At 40.6% G+C, this 20,008-nt stretch overlaps 1 protein-coding gene across 1 annotated transcript in view; it reads right to left on the reverse strand.

Annotated features, from left to right (window-relative positions):
• Positions 1 to 15,427: 15,427 nt before the first annotated feature.
• ESF1 (ESF1 nucleolar pre-rRNA processing protein homolog) overlaps positions 15,428 to 20,008 on the reverse strand; it is a 37,225-nt gene continuing 32,644 nt past the window's right edge. The window contains exons 13-14 of the mRNA XM_063316352.1: positions 17,799 to 17,948; positions 15,428 to 16,018 (exon numbers count right to left, since the gene is read on the reverse strand). Coding sequence (XP_063172422.1) covers positions 15,731 to 16,018; positions 17,799 to 17,948 — 438 coding nt within the window. The 3' untranslated portion in view covers positions 15,428 to 15,730. The remainder of the gene's footprint in view (positions 16,019 to 17,798; positions 17,949 to 20,008) is intronic.

Here is a 20,008-nt window from a genome sequence, read left to right on the forward strand (position 1 = left end):
GGTCGGGCGCGCGCGCCCACGCATTTACCATCAGCCTCCTCAGCGAGTTTCTGTAAGGCGGGGGGGGGGGGAGATAGGCACGCGCGCGCACACGACCAAGTCTGTACCCCGCTCACTTCCGGTTCCGAATTAAACGTTTCCATCACGTGTGGAGACTAGAGTGGCGGAAGCGCTGCAATCTGAGTCGACTTTCCCTCGACAGAAGAAAGGGCGGGGAGTTTAAATGGTTTGCCTTTTAATGTATTAAAATAAACACTACTTCTTTTCCAAAGGAGAAGAAAAAGGGGAAGAATAATTTTTCAACTATGGAGTACGTTCCCTCGTTCTCTGCAGGGCTGTTGTTGGAGAGGGTTTGGGTTTTTTTTTAAGGAAAGCAGTTGGAAGATAGATCAATACTTGATTTTCGGGTCATAACCCTATGTGAGCTTTTCATTGACGATGCCACTGTATTGCCTAAATTGTCTGCATGCTCAGCAGATTTGCTCTCAACTGAAGTGAGAAAACTCATTTATGTGTTGGTGGTATTTTTTCCAACGGCTTTCGAAGCAGTTCAGCTATAGGCTCAGACTTACAATCTAAAATACCTGGCAAGGGATAAAAAGAAGGGGGAGGTGGGGTTCACATAACACACTGCTAAAATGTGCTAGCCAGTTTGTGGTTCAATGCATTCAAAACTGAGGCAAATTGATTCAGTAAACCATAGTTCTTTAAACCTAAATTGGCATATTGGCCCAAAAGTCTCATTACAAACTCTTGAAATTAGTTATTACACTCAGTTGGGAAGAAAACAGGTCAATTATTCTGATGAAATAGTAACTGGTTTCTCTTTGGAGCCAATGGAATCCTGTTGCTTCTCTCTCTGCTCTGCAACCAGAAGTTGAGCTTGGAAACATCATTGCTCCACCTCTACCTCAAGCATTCAGATTTGGATCATTTGATTTGCCTGAGAGAGATGAAGGGTTTGTCACTGAGAAGTGTACTATGCCAGGGAAGGGAAACCTTCCAGAATGCTTTGTGCTGTACAAGAGGATTTTGGGGCCCCCACCCCATTTTGAGATTACAGTCATTCTTAAATGAGAGAAAAATAAGTATTATTATATGTTTTCTTCCTCTTCAATCTGCAAGGAAGGACTTGGTATTACCTTGCAATGAGGGCTACTCCCAAACAAGATGTATCTGCTTGGGTGAGTCCCATGTCCCATACATTGAAGTAGGATTTTATAGGTTAATCATATAAATAATATGTAACTCAAAACCATATTACTTACTATTTACAAGACACGGTTGCCTATTTAATACATACAGATTTTGTGATGACCATTATTTGTGCTGGAGATGTCAATAGTTTGCTTCCAATCATCCTGGAATTAGCCATTTCCCCCTCCCAATAATGGGATTTAGGTTGACTTATTGATTGACACATACAAGATTGCTAGCTAGCTAATTTTTGTGTGGCTATATCTTCCGGACAATTCACTACACTACAAGCAGAAAGAAGGAGCAGCTTAAAGAGTTGGCCACAAAATGAAGCAACCTGAACAGGGAGTAATGCTACAATTTTACCTGAAAGGAATCCTTCTGAGAACAAGATTGTGTTGTAAGGCTGCAGTCTTACAGGCAGTTGCCTCCCTGGCAATAAGTCCCACTGAAATGTTGTCACTGAAATATTAGGCTTGTTTTCTTTGGACAAATCTTTGCTGGGAATCCAACCATCTCCTACTTGCAGTATAATAAGACAATAGTCTGAAATTGAGCATAGCATTTCAGTGTGCAACAATAGTATCCATTTCAATTCTTTGGTATGCTATTTTCTCACTCCAGCCTCAACATGCACCACTAGCCTATAAAGCCCTATGTGGCTTGGTGTCTAATAATCTGCAGAGTAAAAGATCTAAAGTCTCTCATTGAACTGTCAGGGCTGCAAAGATTTGAACCTGGGTCTTTCCAATCTAATGCTCAAACCACAATACCATATTACTTTAAAAGAAATGCAGCAATGTGAGTAGAGGAAATATCCAACTGTAACAAAGCACTGATGGATGGGGTTTGCATGGTTCACAAGAATTTGGATTGGTGTACCCCAATAAGCAAGAAGCCACATTTTTAAAAAAAGACGGCAGCCCCTGTACTTCCACAGTATAGCAACATATTATACTAGGATGGGGCCTAAGACAGGGCCAGATTTTCTAAGTCATCTGTATCAAGGAGGCTTGCTAATAATAGTATAACAGCAGAGAGAGAATAGCCACTATTATATAGTAGTTAAACTGAAATTTGCAAAAGCAAGCATCACCAAACTACAATGCATGAGCTGCGTATATGTTGAACATGACTGATTCTCTCATAGAGATCTCACACAAACAAAATCTCTTTTTCAAAACCTGTTTGGGAAGACCAACTGTGTTTGCCAACTGTCTTTGCAGAAATGTGAGTATAAGATCACACTTACGGAAGATCTCTGGCGGGAGTGGGATGGGGGCAGTGCATCCATCCTGGCTTTTCTTGACCTCTCAGCAGCTTTCGATACCATCAACCATGGTATCCTTTTGGGTCGGCTCAGGGAGTTGGGGGTGGGCGGCGTAGTCTTGCGCTGCTTCACCTCCTTCCTCCAGGGCCAGTCCCAATCAGTGTTGATAGGGAGCAAGAGATCCAGCCCATGTCCCCATTTTTGTGGGGTGCCACAGGGCTCGGTACTCTCTCCACTCCTTTTTAACATCTACATGAAACCGCTGGGCGAGATCATCCGTCACCATGGGATGAGGTATCATCAGTGTGCTGATGATACTCAATTGTATATCTCCATCCCGGGTGAAGTAAGTGATGCTGTAACCCTCTCCGAGTCTCTGCAGGCTGTAGGGGTCTGGATGGGGAACAACAGGCTTCGACTGAACCCTGGTAAGATGGAGTGGCTGTAGATTAACGGCACCTCGGGTACTAGGAACTTGTCGTTTTTAGTTCTGGATGGGGCTGGACTGCCCCAGACAGACCCAGTGTGTAACGTGGGGGTCCTCTTGGACTCATGACTACTGCTCGAAGAGCAGGTGGTAGTCGTGGCCAGAAGGGCCTTTGTGCAACTTCGTGTTGCATGCCAGTTACACCCTTTCCTGGACTGAGAGGCCCTTTGAATGGTCACTCATGCCCTGGTCATCTCCCATATAGACTACTGTAATGCACTTTACATGGGGCTACCCTTGAAGAATATCTGGAAGCTATAGCTGGTGCAGAATGCAGCCACCTAGGCAATCTTGGGTGTCCCAAGGTTTGCACATGTAACATCTTTGTTGCGTGAGCTGCACTGGGTTCCAGTTTGCTTCCAGGTTCAAACCAAAGTGTTGGTCATCACCTTTAAAGCTGTACATGGCAAGGGACCAGGATATCTGAGGGCCCGTCTCATCCCTATTACATCGACCCGCCCCATCCAGTCATGCAGGGAGGGCATGTTACGGACACCATCTATAAAAGAATTTCATCTACCGGGGTCTCGGAAGAGTGCCTTCTCTGCAGTAGCTCCTGCCCTTTGGAACATCCTTTCCCCAGAGGTGAAACAGGCCCCCTTGCTCCTGAACTTTCAAAAAAGATTAAAGACCTGGTTTTGTCAGCAGGCTTGGAATGGGAGGGGGAACAGTCATACCTGGGGATGGCTAGCGCCCTAAAATGATTTTTGATGGACCTATTACACTCATGGACTGATTAAAATCTCTTAACCATTTAGATTCTATTATATTCCTATTTTATTGTATTATTGTATTTGTAATTGTTTTGAATTTTAATTCTGTTTTATTGTAAACCACCCAGAGTTCCTCCGTGTGGGGGAGATGGGCGGTGATAAAGTTTGATAAATAAAATAAATAAATAAATAATATTTGCGTCACTAGAAGGCACTGACATGAGTACTGCTATGTCAGCTCACGTGTCCTTCCTTCACTAGTAACAATGACAATGCATTGTTTGGACAACATTTACACAGACATTCAAGTTGCTCTTTAAGAAACCATAATTTAGCATGCTTTTAAAGATACTATAACAGTTTCAAAGTCTGTCTATATATGTTCCTTTAAAGCAAAGAATCTTAACTATAAATCTTGGATGGACCTCTTTCTTACTGAGATGATTAACCTTTTTCTGGGCTCTGGCATTTTAGAGCTGACAAACTGCTCTTTCTCTCTTGCTCTCACCCATATCTTTGCAAAGAAAACCAATTCTAGCTTTCTTTTTAACCACATCTGTACCTTCATTGTGATCTATGTATAGGAATATTATTGTTGCTGTTGCTTTTCGTTCTGGACTAGTAAAGAATCATGCAAATTTCTTCCCATTATCAGAACAGTTATGGCCCAGGTCCAAGTGACTACAGTACTTTTTTATCTGTGCACAGGAAATGTGCATATAAAGAGCTAGACTGAGCAAAAAGAAATGTTGTAAGGTATGATATGTGTGGCTGCCTTCTGTTGGGCTGGCAATACACTTTGACCAATTGTAATGTAGTTAAATATATTTTTAGTTTTGCCCATTTTTGTGCAATAGTTGTTGCACATTAATTTTAAAGTGGAACTCACCTGGGATGGAGCTGGCCAGAAATACAAAATGACAAGAGAAAAGCACGCAAAAGCAGCAACTGTGCGTGGGGAAGGGAAAGGAGGCTCTCACTTGTTACCAAAAGCTAAACTTGAACCTTTCCAGCAAGTTGAAAAAGCCCAGAGGGCACGTCTGTCTGTAGTTGTTTGTGCTCTACTACATGAAAGGGCCCTTTTTCTGATACTCTGCCAGCACAGAATGCTTTCCTCAGCTAATCACCTTCTTGACATGACCAAAATGCTATAGCCTACTACTTGGATCAGCCAAAATGGCGTTCTTTCTTGAACTTGGTTTCCTAACACCGGCTCACTATTCTTTCCAGTGCGTAAACCATAGCACCGCAGTGAGTTTCTAAATAATATGTGGCCTTGCTTTACTCTGTTTTCACAATTTTAGCTCTATGTGAGCCAAACCCCAAAAGATTAAAAGGCCCAAGGCTAGAGTTCTCTATTTCTGTCCACTAACCTTAGCAAAAGCAGCTGTATGCCTTAACTTCTAACCACTAACAACTCAACAAGTAATGCTCAGTTTTCATGCTACTATTTTTGTTCATGACAATGCTCCTGGAGGTCAATGTTCTTGCTACGACAGTAGACAAAGTGAAGGAAGAACTGTTTATTCCCCTCATTCACTGTATCATAGTACCCCAAAACTAAGCAACTTGGTGATGCAAAGTCCAGCTCACTCTGGCAAATGAAAGGGGTTATGGGAGTTGAGGTCTGGAGGGCACATGTTTCCCTGGCCCCCAAATCAAGCTGCTTTCAGATTCTTGAGATTACAAGTCTTCACTTCCTTGTATCTTGGGAATGATTTGCTGGACCAAAAATAAAAATGGCAGTCTGTGAATTAGCATAACCGCTCTGGGCAGACAAGCAACATATGAAATGGAAGAAGCCATTCAGGAAGAAAAAAAATAGAAGTAAAAACAATAAAGGGGTATAGATCACTGGATCTTTTATGCTACCCTGATTTGGGCAAGATTTCGTGTGAATATTTGTTCTTCTCTCCTGGCTCAGCCAAAGCACACATACAAACATTCTCTGATAATTGGCTATGCTTTGGAAAAACCATCCATATGATTTTCCTTTTCTTGATCTTACTTCCACTTTAGCTTTTGGCTCTTGTTTCCACTTATATCCTTACCCACAGGCTCCAACTCTCCCTCCCTCCCTCAAGGTGGTTCTATCCAAGTTATCTTCTATCCAAGTGTGATGAATACCTACCCAAGTTTCCAATCAGACTCACACAAGAAGCTTATGGATATCTGATTTATTACTGGATAGTATGCAGGTTCAAGAGCAAAGCTGAGAATGGCAAAAGTGCGGGTCTTTCAAACAATTAGAGCTTGAACAGTTCCAATCCCTTCTCCCAGAGTCAGTAAGAGTCCACTCCCCGCAGCCTGCAGGTGTTCCTAATGGTTCCTGCCGGTCTTCGGGAAAGTGTCCTTGAACAGGCGAGATAACCCAAATAGACATTCCAAAGTCTTGACATCAGTGCCTGGTACAAAGAACAAGAGCAGCGCCCTCCTGAACAGTAACACATGTCAGCACCAGCATGGCATGGGAACTAGTTACAATGTTCACAGAAACATTGGAACATGAACCATGACACCAAGTAGGAATGGTGTCCCTAAACAAATATGCAACACCATCATTCTCTTTCATGGTCTCAGTTTCCTTCACACATTTTCTTTTTGGTACCCTTTGAATTGCAAAGTTAGGTCTTCGCTCCCAACTGTAGCCAAATGTCAGGTCAAGGTGAACACATCTGCCCACACTCAACATCCTTACCTTCTCTTCTTCCCTCTGATACCCTAAATTGGGGACAAAATAATCCCCCAATCTATTTTTTGCCTATTAAATGCTATAAGCACCATTATATATAACTGATAGTGCCATGAAAATAGCAACAGAGAACTGTTGTTTATAGTAGCAAATTGTGAAGTCGTAAATGCAAATGGTGTTTTTTTAAAATTTGCTTTTTCAACATTAGACTCCTTGGGATTACCCCTTCACTTACTCTATGCAGTGAGACATGGGGCAGGCCTACACTTCTAACATCAGAATTTCCAGTGGCCAAACAGCCATCTGAATGTATGAATGAAGATGCTACTGCATATTTTTACTTTCTCTTGATCTGAAATCTTGTTCAGTTCGGAATCCAGATCAGTGAAAGGGATCTCTAACATGCATCTTTAATGGCATTCATGATCCATAGGGACTATTTTAAGATGAAAAAGACTCCTACATCTGTAAAAGTTGTACGGAGGAGAGAATATTAACTGCAGTGGATCACTATGCAAGCTATATCTGGCCTCCCTCTTCCACTGGGGGACACCAATACCCAGGAATTACCAGAAACTGAAGTATAAACTAAGTATACCTGCAATTTGTAGGCTGACCACATGTCCCGTTTTTTTAACTTTTCCCGACTGCCCTGTCGTTTTAATATAAATGTCAGTTTTGTCCTGGTTTTTAAAAATGTTGGAGCCGTTATTGGGAAAAGCGGGAAAAAATTGAAATTGAAATTGAAAAGGAGGCTGACTTGGCAGTAGTTCTCAATCCAGCGGGAAACCTAGAGTGGAACCGCTGAAACAGCTGATCGGTGGTGAGCAAGAGGAAGAGTCGCTGCTGCCAATCAGTGCAGTGGAAGACTGTCGGAAAAGCGCACCCAGCAGAAAAGAAGCTGATTGGCTCTCAGGCCAAAACAGTGGGAAGAAAATAAAATAAAAGGGCAAGCCAGAGAGGAAAAGATTGTCGGGAACAACCGTTCACTAGACTCCTCTGTTCCTGTCCTCCCATCCCAGCCCTCTGCTGCCCTCATCCCTCTGCTTCTCCAGCCTCCTGCCACCTCGTTCCTGTCCTCCCATCCCAGCTCGCCACCGCCCTCAGCCCTCCTGCAACCTCTCCGCCCAATGCCACCACTGCACCAGCTTCTCCGGACCCAAACATTGCTACACCTCCCCCTCCTGCACCTTCCCCACTTACTGTCAATTACTTTTTTTATCGTCTTTTTAATTAATACGGAATATTACGTAAGTTTAACCCTGTCCCGTTTTGCCATCTCAATGTCCTGTTTTTGTCTCAAGGAAATATGGTCAGCCTAGCAATTTGCCAAATTATTGAGTTGTTCAATATAATTTCTGTTGTTACAGCTGGTTGTCATGATTGCAATCAGTTATACACTCAGTATTCAATGTTTAATTATTTAAAAATGAAGTGTGAACATTTAACATCAACATGCAACACCATTTTAGTCATTTCAAATAAAACTGTAAGTATAAAAGGCAGGTTGCAAGGCCTGTAACATTTTTAGCTCCTCATATTTTATATATAATTCTTCAGTACCATTATTTATTTAAACTATGTGTCAGTGTGGCTTAGCCATGTTGTTTTTGGAGACTGTAGGAATATGAAAAGGAATAAAAACCAACTGTCGCAGTTGATTGGAAATAATACATTTAATTCTGGAGGGCAAAAATAATAAAAAGCATGTGGCCCTGTTTATCTCTGCTTGTCTGATCTTTTTCTTTATATTATTATTAAATAAATCAAAACTTCTTGTGGTTCCAACCTGTAACATAAGATCTGTAAACGCCTGATTTACATATTCAGTAATTGCCATATGGCTGCCAACTTCAAAGGGAAATGACTGGATGAAAGATCACTTTTTAAATGCATAAGCATTCACGTTTTTGCAGTGCCTTTTTATCGAGCTTTTAACATTTATTAAGAGCGCTATGTGGCTATTCCGTTTCTCTATTTCCTGAGTTTAAAAAACAAACAAATAAGAATCCACTTCTTTATGAGTACAGCAGCAGGGGAACAGAAGCACAGCTTCCCGTTAAAGAATTTTTTTTCTGTCTTTGCCAAAAGTTGGTTAACTTGGTAGCACAATATGTAGATGAAGATTCTCAGTCATCCAGGTGGAATTGTCTGTAGGTTGAGTCATGGCAACTGGATTTCTTTCTTTTTGGTTGAAACGTTTCACTACTTGTCTAAGCAGCTTCTTCGGTCTGGGCAAAGGTTGGTGAGGGGACCCAATATATGTCTTCCAAGGTGGCTGCATTGGCCCTACACCTGAATGGCTGTTAATTGCGCCATGGAGGTGTGGATTGTCTTGGGGATGTCTTACTCCTGGATCCTTTGTTCATCCCCAAGTGGATCGTTAAGAGTGGCCTTCCTGGTGGTCTTAATCTTCCTGGGGATTGATGAAAGCGCAGCATGAAAAATGGGGGACAAGTTGTGTCTGAGGCCTCCCCCTCTACTGAGGGAAGGATTTTCCACTTTGGCATGAATGGATTCCTTAACCCCTCTCTCAAAACACCTATCTTCTCTGTCCAAAATGTGAATATGGTTGTCCTCAAATGAGTGTCCTTTTTCTTTTAGATGAAGGTAAACTGCTGATTCTGGTCCTGTGGTGTTGCTCCTCCTGTGTTGGGCCATCCTCTTGTGTAAAGGCTGTTTGGTTTCTCCGATGTAGAGCTCAGAACACTCCTCACTACACTGGATTGCATATACTACGTTGCTCCTCTTAGGTTTCGGTGTTGGATCTTTAGGGTATACAAGCCTCTGTCTCAGTGTGTTAGTGGGTTTGAAAAATACAGGTATGTGGTGTTTTCCAAATATCCATTTTATCCTTTCTGACATGCTGGCCAAGTAAGGAATGACCAGGTTCTTCCGTTCACACTGGGTCTCAGCCCTGTCTGCTATTGTTTTGGGTCTAGGGGTAGACTTAGATTTAATGAAGGCCCAATTTGGATACCCACAGGCCTTCAGAGCTGTCCTCACAATTGGTAGCACAACTGAGCTAAAGCAGGGCTGATGAAGCTTTGAAGTACTTGGTTGCAAACAAGATTCGGTGAGAGAGTTTGAAGAACAGGAAAGCTTCCAAACGTGAAAAACAAGCTGAAAATGGCATAAAGCTACTTTTCACTTCATCATTACTCTGCTTTTCTTGGGGACAGGCAAAATTTGGCACTCTGGTCCTGCACCCTCCTTTACAGGATAGTCCTCTATTGGAGGACCATCCTTTACTGGAAGGATTCTTCTGTTGAAATGATTAGCCAGGCCAAGGCCAGTTGAAAGGTGACCTTAAATGAATGAGTGAGCGACTGATTGGGGATTTGAAGCTGCCGTTGAATGAGGTAGATGAATAGCTGAGGGAATGGCAGCTGGCCATAGTCCTCCCATTATTGTGAGATGCATTGCTATTATTTGTTTGTTTGCATTTGCTTGCCGCCCCATTCCAGATGACTCTGGTCAACTTTACAGAATTAAAACAATGCAGGACAAAACAACCACAGTAATAAAAACAGTGATCATTCAGGGAGCAAAAATCCCTTGCCAATTTCCTCACAATGCATGGGCCCATCCACCCATCTAACCCAAGGCCTGCAGGAAAAGCCAGGTTTTTAAAGAGTACTTAAAGATGGGCAAGGTGGGAGCCATGTGGATCTCTAGGGAATATTGTTCCAAAGGGCAAGTGCCCTAACAGAGATGGCTTGCCTTCTAGGTTCCACCAGGTGACATTGTTTGATTGAGGGGACCTAAGTAAACCAATCCTGTCAGAACACACAGGATAGGTGTAGAGAGCATTGTATGCTATGTTGTTGGTTGGCAAACCACGACAGCTGTGCGAGATGCTTATTTACATTGAACCTTCCTTGAACTTCCATAGTGGATAAGGTTGTAGCAAAAACTTTCCTCACAAGGCAACAGGAGCTGTAACTTGAGCTGTGCCAGGAGGCTATCGGGGGTTACATGAGGTATGCATTGCTATTTAGACCAATCAGCCTTCTGCTATGTGAATTACTGTTTTAGTGCACTTGCTTAACTGGGAGAATAATAAAAGAGAGCTTACGGCTTGAATCGGGGCTCTCATCCCAAGAAACTGTGTGTCGTGTATATTCTTCATGAGAGACCACAAGCTCTCATCCCGAGGAAGTTGTGTCTGTGCATTCTTCCTACATTCTTCATGAGAGACCACAAGCTCTCATCCTGAGAAAACTTGCAGCCTGTGTATCCTTCATGAGAGACCACCACAGATAGGCAGACATTATGGGAGGTAGATGGTACTTCAGTTAGGTAGGCCCTATGCCATGTAGGGCTTTATAAGTAACAACCAATACCTTAAATTGCACCCAGAAGCCAACTGGCTAACAGTGCAGCTCACATAGAAGGCCTATTATATGGGTATAGTGAGGCTTGTCCATCATTGCTTGTGTTGCATTCTGGACCAGCTGAAGCTTCCAAGGACAACCCCATGCAGAGTAAATTGAAATAGTCCAACTTTGAAGCGACCAAAGTATGAAGAACTGTGAGGAGGACCTCTCAGGAATGCATATAGCTGCTGCACAAGCTGTACCTGTGCAAGGGTCTTCTTATTTAGCCAGGGGTCGGGAGGTACAGAATGACTTGACCATGACAAAAGACTGATGATGTCCTCCACCTTCAGATCACATTGCAACTGCCCTGAGACAAAACCAGATCTAGAGTGTGACCTCCAGTTTGTATCAGGTCCTCGATAATTTGGGACAGGTCCATGGTTGGCATGATGGCCATGAACCCCTGAGCTGCCCCAGACTCAGTGCTTCTTGGAGACAAGTTAAAATCTCCAAGGACCATCAGTTACTGACATCTCCTTAGAAGAGGCAATCGATTTTTAATATATAGTGCAAATAGATGTAGCTAGTGCAATGCTGGTGCCTGTTAGAAGTGATTATACCAACAATGAGATCTAGCACAGTACTTCTGAACAATTACAGACTATCCATGTAAAATAAACAGGATTTTTATAATAAGCAAAGTGAATTCTCTTAAAAGAAGAATGTGAAAATCATTTCCATACAGTAGTGAGAGGAAGATCTGTAATCCTGCAATATTTTGTGAAGACTAAGGTGGGACATTCAGTCTGATTTCTGAGAGTGAGAGAGAAGGATAATTTTTGCATGATTCACTCAAACTTCTTTCTCCCCGGACACCATTCAGTGTGCTACCTTTCATTTTTTTCAAGCCAAGTTTCTGTTGGAATAAACAAATGTGTACCAGACTAACATAACATCAGAGCAAACATGGGGCTGAGATGCTGCTTAGTTTTGCTAGGCATTTCATTTCCAATTCTATTAGGTTAATATATGATATCATTTTTAAAGTAAGTAGAACCCAATGCCAAAATCCTTCAGAAAGGGTTTCCCGCACAGCAAAACGAAGCACTGACAACTGAATTGAACCTATCACAGCAACTCTAAAGCCATTATGACATATTGATTCTCTAGCAGCAGACGGACAAGCTAAACTAAATACAGTAGAGTGGGAAAAGGAAAATTTGGACACTTGCCATTTCTCTTATTTTCTGCATCCATCTTGATTTCAACTATAGCTACACTCTGGGTAAGGAAAAAGAAAGCAAGCATTGAAGCAAGCTGTAGGTTGAGATTTGATAATTTTCTTCCAAAATATAATGACAAGTAGAAATATTTGCTGCTTAAAGCAGAACACTTTTCCCCCCACAGCCTCAAGATATTATTCTAGTCCTCAAGGAGAATACATGTGCAATCTCCACTGTATAACATGATGAATGAAATAACTTACGATTTACTGCTCATTTATAACTCACCAGATCAGCTCATTATGATCCTGAGTAGGGCCTATTGGACCAGAAATTCTTCATGTACCTTCTAGTTCTTCAGAATGACAACTCATCCAGAAAATGTTACTTGTATGATACCTGCAGGACTAGGGGTATGAAAACCCTAGATGGTCAGAAGGAGACATCTGCTCTTGAGTAAATCTAGTGATAGTAATAGCTAGGATTACAGAAAGAAACTTTTTTGTCAGGCTTCACCCAAACTATTCCTCAGACTTGGACTAGGAAGCAGAGATTCAAGGACATAGATCATTTATAAACTAGTCTAATTAGATAGTAGGAAAGTTCTTGATGCTTCTAGTCCTCACAGCATTTTTAAAGGTACACTCAACCAATGAGACAGCAACATAAATCCATCAACTTTATGGGACATTAGATATATGGTGTGCAGGATATCCATTGGCTGCCATGTGCCAGCAGAGACATCTCTTGGCACCACCAGGCTTTTTATATTAAAACAAAATATTTTAATTAAAGAAGTAGAAAGCTGGCATATTGCAAAGCAGCCACTCAGCCTTTAGATATATAGACTTCAATTTGGAGCATTATATTTCTTTCCAAGAATGCCTCCAGGCCCCAAATTGGCTCCAAAACTTTCTTAGAAAATGAAAATGACGTGTGGTTGCAACTTAGTGCTTTGTTTCAAAGTATGCCCAACAACCCAAAAAGGGGACAAAGGTGCATGGAAGTAGTACGAAGCATTATGCAAAAGGTGTGCGGTAGAAGGGACAACTGAAACTTTCTTTAAAATCAATGACTAGGCAGAGATCCAAAGACATAGACCTTAATAAACATAACTGGCTATATATCCCCAGCAACTATTTGTTAATAGCCAGCATCAGCCATTTTGCAGAAGTACCCAGAAATTCCAAATTCCACCATTCCTCTAAGGACTGTCCAATTGAAGACTAGATTAAAAATAAAATATTGTAAGAACGGAGAACAAGGATTGGCCTGCAAGTTGCCCATTAAACTCTAGCTCTGCCTCCTCTAAACTGGGTATTCTCTGAATGTATGACTTCAGCTCCCAGAATTCTTCAGCCAGCATAATCATTGTTGAATATTTTAGGAGCTGAGCTTTATATATCTAGAGGGCAACACATTTGGGGAAGGCTGACATACATCTAGCAGGCTCACCAAGGCCAGGAGAATTGAGTCATCAGCCATGGTGAAATCTTCTCTCTCTCTCTTTTGTGCCTTTGAGTCAGTGTTGACTCCTGACAACTGCCTGGACAAGTCCCAGTCTCTAGCCTGGTGCCTTAACCAGTGTACCTGACTGGCTCTCATGAAATCTATGCTTATGTTTATATTACAGTAAATTATTCTAGAATTTTTACTTATAAAGATAAGTTAGCGAATTACATGGAAAAGTAGTCTTGTTTCTTGGCATGTTTAAAGGGGTCAATCTAGCTTTAAAGAGGGGGTGGGAAAGTTGTGGCCAGTTCCCAGCATGTCAGCCAACCCAGTTAAAGGTGTGATTTGCTGGGAGCTGAAGTTAGCAATATCTGAGAGTCTACAAGCTATCATTCCTCTTTTAAAGCCTCAAATACTCTGTGAACAGAGCATTTCAGAAAATTCTCCCCAAAAATTATACTCTACCTGTCAATGAACATCAGATGGATCCTCTTACCCAATTATAGGACCTAAAATTTGGAATAGGTTTTCAAGACAGAGATTTCTGGCCCTAGCAGGACTGACTTTTAGATAAACAATAATAAATACTTTAATTCAACATATTACTTTTCTAGGATATTACTTTTCTCAGGTTTTTGACAACTTGCATTGTTATAATTGTTCTTTTATCATTGTTGATTGTTAGTTTGATTGTGTATTTAATAAAGGACGACAGCAAAGAAATCAATAGTGTGAGAGAGTGGGACTTCGAACAATAATCTTAAATGCTCTTGGGAATGCAAACTATTTTTATGGCAGATAGATTGTAAGCCAAGTGTATTTTATGCATTTCCTCAAAATGAAGAAGGTAGAAACTCTGCCATGAAAATCTTCCAAGTAAGTCCCAGGTTGGCCAAGTCCAAATATCTGTGGTTCCTCCAGTATGCTCATATTTCAGATCCAAACGATTGAATCTTCCCCAGGAGTTTCCATAAGCCAATGCTTTTAGAATGAAATATCCAAGCAATCAGCTGTGTGTTGTAAAAGGTGCGATTTTAGCATGCACTTCAAGCCAAATCATGTATTATAGCTATTTATCCTGTTCCTCTCTCTCTTCTGAGGCTACATGGATATACACACATACATTCAGTACAGCCAAAATAAATAAAGTAAGGACAGAATATTCACGTTCATTTGAGATGGGGAAAGAAGAAAAGGGGTCAGCCTCCCATCTCCATGTGCTGCAGATCAAATGAAAGGTAGGTCCACCTAAACTCACTTGTTTTTAAATGTTGGTATGACAGCTAAAGGCACATTGAGTATCATACCGAGTTCAGTCCCAAATTGTAAGATGTTGAATCTGTATCGTTTCAGAATGGATCAAATATCACAGAAGACCTAGCCCAAACTCCCTAGAGAATCCTAGTTTTGTTTAGCTGCAGTAAAAGTAAGCATGCCCTCCAGACAAGAGCACTCCCCACTTATGACTCCTGGGCATAAAAAGGGAAGAGAGAATACTTCAACCAGTATGGAGAGCAACCTGTTCCATAAAAACCTGAAAATAGCAGTTGCCACTAATTTGTTCCGAAAATAGTCAGAGGATGTCATTGCTTGTACTTTTTGCTTGGCAGTCAAGCCTATTTCATAAATTCAATCCTATTACTGGACTGAGTAACCAATTAAGACAATCAAGTCTTCTATGCAGATATGCATCTAGCAATTCCCAGAAAGGAAATACTGACTATCGAAATCTGGGAGAACATTGATTTTAGTCTGCATCGTGAGCCATTCACCAAGTCCTGTAAAATTACAACAGAATATATTCTGCAGGTATAATCTGTGCATTAACGATTAACCAAAGACCTGAATTGTACAGCAATTCAGGAATGCATATAGCTTATCAGATAGTTAACTTCTAAATTTTTTGTGTAAACCAAGAACTGCTGTGACATTCAGAAAACTAGAACGATCTTCAATAGCGCAATACATCTTCGAAAGTTTTTGAGTAGAATTGAATTTAAAACAAAAAAGTCTCATGACTTTAAGCAATGTGTTACTATTCAATGCTAGTCACAGTAATAACAGTCACATGTTTTCTATTTAATCCATTTTATTAATATGATTGCAGATATCCAAAACACTTTTCCCCATTTAAAAATGTTCAAGAGCCAATCCCAGCTCATGTTATGAAAGCAATCTCATTTTTTAATATAACCCCAATAAGTTACATTACTTTTAGGATAGCTTCATTTGCAATTCCTCTGGCAAGATTTTTATAAGCATTTAAGCTTGAACTGGAAGAAAAGGTGAAGAAAGGTTCAAGGACCAATGTTTATCTTAAAATAAAATGTGTTTTCTTTGAAAGTCCACTTCATCTTCAAACTCTTCAGTCAACTTACTTAACTTTCTGTTTCTTCCTTGCTTGAAATTGTTCTGTTTTATTCTTGACAGATTTGATTAGCATCGACAATGCAGGATCTAGAGGTTTTTTGGCAACACATTTCTTCTCTGCCATAATGTCCTGCTCCCCCTTTGCCTCAGTTGACCCCTGCTGCCTTCGGCGAGCTTTCTCCTCCAAAATCTTTTGCACTGCTTTTGTTTTCTTAAAGTTTGGATCGGAAGGATCCAAATTAAACAAATGTGAAGTATACATGGCTTGAAATCTGGCATCAGCAACATTTACCTGGGAACAGCAATAAAGGAAAATTTACTTGCCAAAAGAAAAATGAGGAGAAAATTGTAACTACATCATGCAAGATAGATGTTGCTTAAGAGGACATACAACAGCCTTTGGACTGAGAGAGCAATTCTCAGGCATGTTAAATACACAGGCTGAAAATATGCTGAGAGACCATATATCTTACAATACAGGTAGTCCTCGCTTAACAACGGTAATTGGGACTGAATTTCCAATGCTAAGTGATGCGGTCATAAAGTGAGATGTCACATGACTGCATCGGTTAGCAAAGGCAATCCTGGCAATTCCCCTTGCTGTCGTTAAGCGAATTTTACTGGTCATTAGCTGAGCACCCAACCCAATCTGAGTGATTCCGGGTTTGGTCCCTCTTTTCACCTTCTTACTATTTCTTCTGGGTCTTCTTACACAAGAACAATATAGAAACAAGCTCATGTTGCTCTCCTGGGAACACATGAAGAGCAGCTTTTTCAATCAATCTGTATTCCCCTATTCCATAGAGCAAGAGCTGATCTGAAATGGTCCCGGAAAAGGCAGAGAAGCCATGTTCCATAAACTCTAGAATTGAAACTCTAGTCCATATATCACCTGTATTCCTCTTCTTTTCCAGATACCAGCAGAACTATTCACTACTGTATCAAGCAGCAAACCTTCCTAAAATACTAGTATACATCTTATGCAAAAAACTGACATATACTTCAATTTCTATAGTCTTTTTTATAAAGACATATTCCTTTTGCTAAGATGGAAACAGTGTGGAGACTTGAACCAAAGGTGGCATGCATAATCCAATGGATCTATTGTCCATGCAATATTCTTGGAAACTACTTATGTGAGACAACCTTAAATGGGTGATGAAAATATTTTTCAAAAATACATTTTCAGGTAGAAAATGTAAGACAACTCTTTCTTAAATGAGTAAGATTGGTACTATGGAAATAAGCAAGGTATCATCAGAGGGACGGATTGCAGGAAAGGGCATATAGGCATGTAAAGATTTCTGTGGCTATATATTTAGACTGACAAAATCAAAGTGGATGAGAACAACAACTAAAGTGGAGAAAAATGTCAAACTTGGATCTGTCTTCCATAATTACAAACATGTGGGTTACTAATTAAAGATGATGGAGTTCCTCTTATAGGCCAGTGACTGAATAACATTTCACCTGAACTGCAAAGTTTAGATCAATTGTTTATATGCTGTTACAGAGAGCCAGTTTGGTGTAGTGATTAAGAAGCTGACCTAGAAACCAGGAGACGGTGAGATCTAGATCTAGTCCCGCCTTAGGCATGAAAGCTGGCCGGGTGACTTTGGGCTAGTCCCTCTCTCTAAGCCCAACCCACCTCACAGGGTTGTTGCTGTGGGGAAAATAGGAGGAGGAAGGCGTATTGGGTATGTTCACCGCCTTGAGTTATATATAAAAAAGGTGGGATAAAAATATCACCACCACCACCACCACCATCATCACCAATGCTGCCTCCTTTTATCCCACTTATCTACATTCTACGGCATGATATACAGTATATTCATAAAAACACAATGGCAAAAGAAGAATATTTACCTTTCCTTCATATTATGCCCAGCTAGGATTACAGGAGTAAAAGCTTACTTGGGGCTTAAGTGAAATGTGGCAATTTATCAAAGCAATAGGAATGATAATAGTAAAATATATTTTCATGTTAATGGTCCTGTGGCTATCAGTCTACATTAATTCAAAATGATTCACATGTTTACTAGAGTTCAGAAAAGGGAAGCCCATAGCGTTACCTGGAAGTCATCTGTCAGCAGTTCCTTCTTTTTCATTAGCAGCTTTTGTTTCTTTTTGCTCAGGTTCTGCTGTTCTACTATCTTGTCATAATTGAAGTGTCTCCTTTCATCCTCATCCTCCTCCTCCATCAGCAGCAGAGCCATTTCAGCCTATTACAATCAGAACAGACAGGCTGTTTGCACCACACTTCAGATAATGTGGATTCCAGATGTTTCCAGCTCTCAGCTAAAGACTGAGCTGTTAATGCACTATGGGAACAACCACAACTGCTGATATGTTTACAAAACATTTTTATTGGCAAGAATAAGAGCACTTTATTATAAAAGGGAAAGAAAAAGCAATTAAGAGCATCACCCTCACTGCAATAAGACTAGATTAAGGATTCTAATCTCTGTGATTTATCTGTTATGCTTTTAACCCATCCTTCCTTTGAACACTTTAGCATGTCTTAAACTTCCAAGCAGAGTCTAACTCAAATACTGACCACACTAAGAATCTCTTAACAACATATTCTCATTGTATGCTCCAGACTGCCCGAATTTTAATAGTTGGTGTCATATTCTCCAAATATATAGATTCAAACATATGGCGCAGCATGCAAGAAGACTGTGAGTACTTGCACACTTTGAGCCCAATGTTTTAGTTACATCAGTGGGATATAAGCTCCTACTCTGAAGAAGCCATTCCCAACCTGAATACTTGCCAGAGATGTGGAAGTGTTCTTGGCAACAGTTATACTACTGGAATTCTAGTTGAAACCATCTATTTTTCCACACTGTATTTTAGGTTATTTTTCCTTCTATCAGTCAGTAAGCAAGGTCTTATTAATTTCCATGACTTTAACAGGAAAAACAAGCAGCTAATCTTTTTAGCAATTTGAAAATGGCATATAGTTACATCTACATCTACATCTACAAATCAAAGTATTTGCTTTGCACACAGTAGATCCAAATGTGCTTTCAGGTACGTTCAAAATATTCCAGAGTCAAAATGTTCTAATTTCAGACAATCACCTTTTTGAAACATAAAAAAGTATATCCTACCTAAAAAAGTAGATAAAAATGTATGTTCCATCGCTACAAAGAGAATCTAGCAAACCTTGGCTGGACCTAAACAGCTAACCAAGGATTCATTACTGTTTTGATGGGAGGGAGGAAATGCTAGGATTGCAAGCTACACTGGGTTCTTGAAAAAACAAACACTCTGGAAAAAGACAGTAGCAAACTACTTCCATAGTGCTGCAAGAAAATAATACGGAGTTTTTCCTCAAATCACCAGGAGTCAATAGCAGACATTTCAAACCTGCTGTGTATTGTTCCAAACATGTGCAACAACATGACATTATGTGGAAGGTCTCCGAGGAAATGTTTTTCCATTGCCTTTCACATGGATGCTGGTGATGTTTAAACTGATTCAGATTACATGGCAAATCCTTGGAACACGTTGCAAATATTGACATTTGAGAAATGAGAAGGAAGAAAGCTGAGTTTCTGAAAAAGTCATCCTATTATTTATTGTCAACAAGACTTGCTATACTGGCTAATACAGGAGGTCCATTGCAGAAAGTGGGATCCTTTCTTCCAGTGAAACCTCAATCTCCTTTCTTTTCTAAAGAGTAAGGAATAAATTCTCTTTTTGCATTAGGTTTCCCCAGCCACTAATTTCCATTAACAGTCATTTTAATTAGTGATCATTTTTATTTCATACAACATAAGCTGCTTTTTGTTTCATCAACTGTAAAGCACATCGGGGAAGTGATATTAACATATACTAACCTTCTGAAGATGATGTGCACCACATCATTGATCTTATCAACACAAAGCCAAGTAGCCACATACATAAATTAATAAACACACAAAGTAGTATGAACTGTGGTATGCACTAGTAGTTTACATACTGATTTTTCTCAAAGAACTTTAGCAGTAAAAACAGAGTTCGGTTTTAAAAAAGGGGGCTGGGTGTTGGCCTCTGCCTCCTCTCTCCTACAGTTTAGACCAGGATCAGGACAGCAGAAAGAGGAAGAGTCCCTATTTCTCTCTTCAGAGATTTCAAGCAGCTCCTCTCCCCAACCATTCCTTTTCATTTGATTCTTCAGCAAAACAGGACCAAATGGCAACAGTGAAAATGAAAACACATCATGTTTGGACTCTGATATTCTTTAGACTTGCTTGCTCAGCATTCCCTATCTCTGGCATTCTCCAGAAGTAAG

Source organism: Candoia aspera, chromosome 1 (genome assembly GCF_035149785.1).
Source record: "Candoia aspera isolate rCanAsp1 chromosome 1, rCanAsp1.hap2, whole genome shotgun sequence".
Classification (NCBI taxonomy): domain Eukaryota; kingdom Metazoa; phylum Chordata; class Lepidosauria; order Squamata; family Boidae; genus Candoia; species Candoia aspera.